Here is a 6,501-nt window from a genome sequence, read left to right on the forward strand (position 1 = left end):
CTATATCCCCGAATTCAGCACGGGTTTAATTTTTGTACCCTCCCTAAAATTTCACCTCCATACTCGGCCCATTAGGGATTGATACACCTACACGGTTATTATTGTTATCCCTATCTATAACTTGTGATAATATTATTATGATTTGGAGTGAAAATGTGGAAAAAGGGATTTTCAAGATCTTTTTTTTGTCCGATAAAAATTTTCTAAGTAAGAAAAGGTGTGAAAAGAATGAAAAAAATGAGACAGAAATATGTATTCCACTATTTTTTATGAACGAGAATGAATACTAATGATAAAACATTTTATCTACAACATCAAATTTACCAAATGTTACAATAAAATATGTGAACGAACCAAATTGCTGTAATTTTATGCACGGATAGAGTACAATTTTATTATAAATAGTTAATAATGAATTAAAATCTCACAATCTCTTAATTTAAATAAAGAATTCTTAAGATAATGCTTCTTATAAATACAGTGCATATTTGTGATTCCAACATTGCAACAGCTTAACTCTTAACTTATGGGGAGAATATTAGTCGGGGGCACTCTCCCGTGCAATCAGTTGCACTGTACAATTGATTTTTAAATGACACTATTTTAACATATAAATGACATTTGAAGATCTTCAAATGTCATTTGTATGTTGAAAATGTTCAAGTGTCATTTCCTGAATGAAGTAGTATCATTTTAAAAACCAGTTGCACGGTGCAATCGGTTGTACCTGGAGTATTTGTGTATCAGTTACAAGTCAAAAGTGAATGGTATTATTCTACATCAATCCTATCTATACACCTACGCTAATAAAAAAATTTATTGATCATTATTGTATATATATTTAACTATCAATTTTATACAATTTTATACTCTTTCCGTTCACAAAAATAATCATTTTTTGTCATTTTAGAATGTCCATAAAAAATAGTCACTTTTTATTTTTGAAAACTACCAATCATATTCTCTACTCACAATACAATTAATTCTCATAATAAACACGTACTAGTGGGCCTCCACTCACAACACAATAACCATATTAATTAAAATCCGTCTCGTCTTTTACTAGGACTATTTTTTATGGACAGATGTAGTATATTTTTTGGGATGCTTTTTTTTTAAGAATTCGTCTGGGATAATTTCTCTTAGGAATTATTTTGGCATATACGATTTATGAGGTAATTTTTGCCAAAAATTTTGTGATCTTGCCAATTCTAATAACTTTTTGACTTCACAATCAAGATGTTAAATAGTAGTTCTAAATTAATTAAAATATGTTAATTAATAGCAAAATTGTTACTATATTTATTTTTCAAATGTTTTTTGTTTACAAATTCTGCAACGTTATATTTTTTTTTGCAATTTTAATTATTTTAATTAAATTTAATTTTTTATGAATATAATAATCATTAATTAAAAAAAGTATAAAATCACCATTAAAACTGGAAATCTATACTGCATTTATACCAATTTAAAATCTATGCTACATTTTTCTCCAATTAGTATAGATTTCCAGTTTTCAGTGTCTTTATGCAATTACTAGTATAGATTTCCAGTTTTGTGTGAAAATGGAAATATGTTGTAATGAATGATTTGACGTTTTAGGTTATAGTTTAAAAATAGTGAAATACATAGCATTTATTTTATTGTAATTTTAAGGGTTTGTTTTATGTGCGCGAACTTTTAACGTTTTTTATAAAATGTCCCGAATTTTTAATTTCTTCTAAAAAAATTTGAACTTTTAATATTTTTCATAAAATGTTCCGAACTTTCGTTTTTTCCTAAAATGTGATAGGTGGACTATGTGAAATTTATTCTTTATGTACCTTTTGGAGTTAATTTATTATTTTGAGACTTGAATGTGATAGGAAATTTATTAATTAACTTTTATAGTTGTTCGTTAGAAATTATTATGAATATGATTGTAATATTTCATCAAGACTAAATTAAATTGGTAATTGAGTCAATAAATTAAATACATATGTTTAATTAACGTAAATACATTTTCTATGATCATTATTTTTATTGCCTGATTTTTTTTATTTAAATTTATTTGTACTAGTTGAGTCTTAGTTTTTCATCATATTTCTGTTCTTTTGCTTGGATATTGATTTAGTATTTATGGAATTATTCATAATGTTTTTGATTATTTTGGATATTGATTTAGTATTTGTTGAAATTATTCATAGTGTTTTCAATTATTCAGTATTTATGAATACAATATTCGGCTAACTATTTACTATAATTATATTGTATTAATTATAATTTTTATTTCTAGTAATATAATAATCAACTTAATTTTAGCAATGTCAATTCGATTCGAAACTGATGGAGTCACATGGATTCACCAAACAAAAGTAAGAGTTATCACTGATTTTTTTGTAGTCAATTTCTTTTACCCCGTCTAGCCTAATTAGCTCTTAAAATATGAGGAAAATGAAATCTTGAGCCAAGTTGGATCCCCTTAACTGATTAGGCTAGACATACTTTGGCATCTATATTTTTTGAAGGGCCAACATATGCTTTAAAGGGTATTTGTACATTTTCTATGAATATTTAATTGATAATTCACTGCATTGACGGTATAGTGTATGCATATTTTCCAAAATGAATACTTAAGTGATGGCCCACCATACTAATGATATAATTGTGATTGATACTTATAAGCTTTACAAAATGTCCTACTTGAGATTGAAAATAATTATTATGACTAAAAATAAAACAACACAAACAACTCTCGATGGTTTAACACATTTGAGAAACTCAAAAGAGGGATTTGAATATTTTTTTATAAAAAGAACAATTTAAAATGCAATTGGGGAAAAAGAAGATAAGTAGAGAAGAGATAAGCATGGAGTGAATAAGTTTTGAGTTCAAATCCAATAAAAAGGACATATATTGGGGCCCTTGTCAAGTTGTTGGGGCTCACTGTTCACACATATGATATATATGTGTGTGTGTCTCTCTCTCCAAACTGTAGTGTTTTGTTTTTGAACTACTCAATTTCCTATTTGTTGATCCAAAACCCCACCCCCTCCAAATTTCATTTCTTTCACTGTCAGTGGCATCCAAGATTTTGTCATTTGCATCCCCCACCCCCAAAAAATAATAAAAAAGATTTCAAAAAAGAAAAATTTAAAAAGGGTCAAAAAGACCATCATCATCTCTTATCTGAGATTCTGTTCCTGTGGTGGAGTGTGATTGGGAACTAAAAAGATAATCTAAAAGCTGCATTCCATCAATTATATCAGAGCATCTTTGCAGTGAGTTTATTTTCTTGGTACCATTTTCTGTTCAGTTCTCCACATACAATTCCTCAACAGTTTTTTTCACTAAAAAGCAAAGAACCAATATACTGACTATTTTATTATTTTATAAAAGGAATTTAAAAAGAATAAAGACTTCCAACAGAAAGCAGCAGTAGTAAACATCAATTAAAATAAGAGAAGGATCAAGAAAAACTAGCTACAAAAAGATACATTCATGATAATCAACCTTTTGACAAACTCAAAAAGTAACAGCTCACAACATTTTCAATGCTAGCTTTCATGAGATGCAGAAAATAGAGACATTCTTGATTCAATTAGATCAGAGGTACAGAAAGTTACAAAGCAAGAGCAAATAATAGATTTAGTGCCACTATTATTTTCTTCTATGACAAATTGTAGGTAAGCAATTTAGGATGCAAATATGTAAACTAGTGGGTGAGAAATTGAGTTACAAACTTACACAAACTAAGCATATTTTTTGGTCTTTTTTCTCTTTTTCATTTTTTTTACTACTACCTCTCAAGAGCAACAAGAATTCTTGTTTCTCCAGCTTGTAAAAGAATCAAGAGCCGGGCCGATGCCTCTTGTGCCCGGCTTTCCCATCGGACTTGAAGGCGACTCCACTTGAGTCGCCTTCAGACGAAGCATCCATTGATTTGGTGAAGGAGGTGGAGAGATCAGAATAGAGATCAACAACCCTCCTGATATTGTTGTTGAGCTCCCTAATTAGGCCAACATTTCTGCTCAAATTATCTGGGATTTTCGACTCGTGGTTTTGATTAATCTCATTGATCAGCAGCCTATTCTGATCCAATATATTCTGAACTTGCACAAAACTTTTCTGAAAACTCTGCATAACCTTGCCATCAAGCTGGCTGCTGCCATTGCCAAGCCCAGAAAATGTGTCACCCTCCATTTTTTTCCCCTATTCCAAAATTGAATTGATAATATTCAACCCGAGAGAGGCACACCTGCACACACAAGAAATATATGGGATATTAAGAATCAAGAAACAAAAAAAAGAAATGATGAAACATAAAGAATAAGGAGATGATTGTGTGGAAATAGGAACATAACAAGAAGAGACAATCATGTGGTATTCAATGTTTTTATTGTTTTTGAGGAATGCCCATTATCATATCTTCCCATATGTACTTGTTTATATTAACAAAAAGCCCAGACAAAACATGATAAGATTTGAATTCTTTAAAGACAATTTGGGAATATGAGACAAGGCCTGAACTTGATATCATGCCCACCCCACCCACCCCCCTCCCCATAGGTACTTGCTTTTACAAAAAATGAGGGATTAATAAGAAAACTGAAAACATGTACAATTACTAGCTCTACAAGTTAGTTACTACTATTTTACTAGTACAATAATAAGAATACTACTAATATGAACATGATTGTGATTGGGGGTTGTGATTATTGCTACTGTTGAAATCTTTAGTTCGAGTATAATAATAATTATTATTATTATTATTATGATTATTTTTTGAGGGATGATGAGATGCGGAAAAGCAGATCCTATTTCCAGAAAAGGGAACCTTTTTGCAATGTACTCACAAACACCCAGCTAAAGTTTAAGCTCAGAATTTCAAAAGAAGAATCTCCACAAACAAAGAAAAAAGAAACAGTCAAAGAAACCAAATGGAGAAATAATGCAAGCACAATTCTTTTTATTTAACAAAATACTAATAATGATGTCCAAAAACAGCAATTTGTTTGAAATAAATTGTAGCAGTGTTTTTGTCTGGAAAAAATGAGAATTAAACTATTTATGGTACCAAATGGTGATTATATTAAGTCCCAGAAAAGCAGCAAGGCAAAGGACGAATGGGAAATTCAAGTGTTGGAACCGTACACCAAAAGATTTTTCAGTCGCAGAAGGGCGTTGAATCCAAACCCCAATTCCTTTAAATGGAAACACACAAGTGAACAAAAATAAAACCATTATGGTCGCACGCCTATTCAAGAATAAATTATACTCGTTTTTAATCAAATAACAACACCCCATTAAGATCTTCAACCTTTTTTTTTTCTCCCTTTTTCTCCTAAAAGAAAAGAAGAAACTCAAGTGTCTCACAGAATTCCATCACTCCACTTCAGAAAACTAGACAACCAGAAATATAATGGAGGATAAAAATATATATATTTTTTCTGGTAGCGAATTTTCAAGAATCAAGAATCGCGGAAACCTAGGAAGCTGGAGGAAGAAATTTAAAAAGAAGAAAGAAACATTATCTAGAGAAAGAAGAAGAAGAAGGAGAGAATTTTGTGAAGATGAAATATACTTATTATATATGTGCAGCTATATATATGTATGTGTGTGTATTCGTTTTGACGTACCTTGGAAAACTGGGAACATTATAAACGGAGGAGGAGAGAAGAAGAGGAGTTGGAAAGATCGGCGGCGATGAATGAATCGAATCTCGGAGGGGAGCGAGAGAGAGAAAGAGGGAGAATATGTAGATATGACAGTCAGGCTCCGACCCACCCTCACTCTGTCTAAATAGTATACAATACTATGTAAAGCAGTACTATTTTTCTTTCATCTCAAATTCACTTTCCTCAACTCTTGCTTCTCCACCTGTCTTTTATTTATTTATTTATTTATATATACCACTTACTACATGTATATTTTATTTATTAGTAATACGTTTAAAGCTCAGTACTATTGATTGGATGGCTCATGGCTTAGAAATTTAATAAGGAATGCATCCCCATTATGGAAAATATGTATGGCTACTGTCATATTCATTATTGAATTTATTTTTACAAATTCAACTTTTCTCTCTAACATTGTTTCCTTCGAATTAACTATTCATATACTTCGTTCTCAAATTACTCCAACTCTTTTAGCGCGGTTCATTATTCAATATTTACCTTAATATTTAACTTGAATATGATCTACGAATTTTATACTCTAATTAATTTTATATATTTTATATGTTACACCTAAATGCTGTATAAAAACACATTTGCTTAAAATTACTAACAATTATTAAGATTTTTTTTAATAAATGGATATTGATACAACACACGAAATGAATTTAAGAAATGGAAATTCAGACACTGCACATGCGATTTAGAAACAATAAAAAAAATACTCCCATCGTCGAAATTCAATAAACTACGTTTTATTATTTGGACGCCCTATTTAAATAAATTACTTAGAGCACCTCTAGTGGGGCTCATCGAGCCAAATTGATTCGGGCTCAACAAGCCCCCC

At 30.3% G+C, this 6,501-nt stretch overlaps 1 protein-coding gene across 3 annotated transcripts; it reads right to left on the reverse strand.

Annotated features, from left to right (window-relative positions):
• Positions 1 to 3,551: 3,551 nt before the first annotated feature.
• On the reverse strand, positions 3,552 to 5,852 carry LOC130987267 (protein ELF4-LIKE 4). Of its 3 annotated transcripts, none has more exons than XM_057910890.1 (2): positions 5,619 to 5,852; positions 3,552 to 4,237 (listed from the first exon to the last, which is right to left on the reverse strand). In XM_057910890.1, the coding sequence occupies exon 2, from the start codon at positions 4,180 to 4,182 to the stop codon at positions 3,829 to 3,831; it is 354 nt and encodes a 117-aa protein (XP_057766873.1). In that variant the 5' UTR covers positions 4,183 to 4,237; positions 5,619 to 5,852; the 3' UTR covers positions 3,552 to 3,828. The 3 variants fall into 3 exon arrangements, with proteins under 3 accessions (XP_057766873.1, XP_057766874.1, XP_057766875.1); XM_057910891.1 differs by lacking the exon at positions 5,619 to 5,852 and adding an exon at positions 5,300 to 5,589; XM_057910892.1 differs by lacking the exon at positions 5,619 to 5,852 and adding an exon at positions 5,134 to 5,250.
• Positions 5,853 to 6,501: the final 649 nt, after the last annotated feature.

Source organism: Salvia miltiorrhiza, chromosome 1 (assembly GCF_028751815.1).
Source record: "Salvia miltiorrhiza cultivar Shanhuang (shh) chromosome 1, IMPLAD_Smil_shh, whole genome shotgun sequence".
NCBI lineage: Eukaryota > Viridiplantae > Streptophyta > Magnoliopsida > Lamiales > Lamiaceae > Salvia > Salvia miltiorrhiza.

Coding starts and splice junctions, on each gene's coding strand:
- LOC130987267 (XM_057910890.1), bottom strand. CDS start 4,182: ATGGAGGGTGACACATTTTCTGGGCTTGGCAATGGCAGCAGCCAGCTT.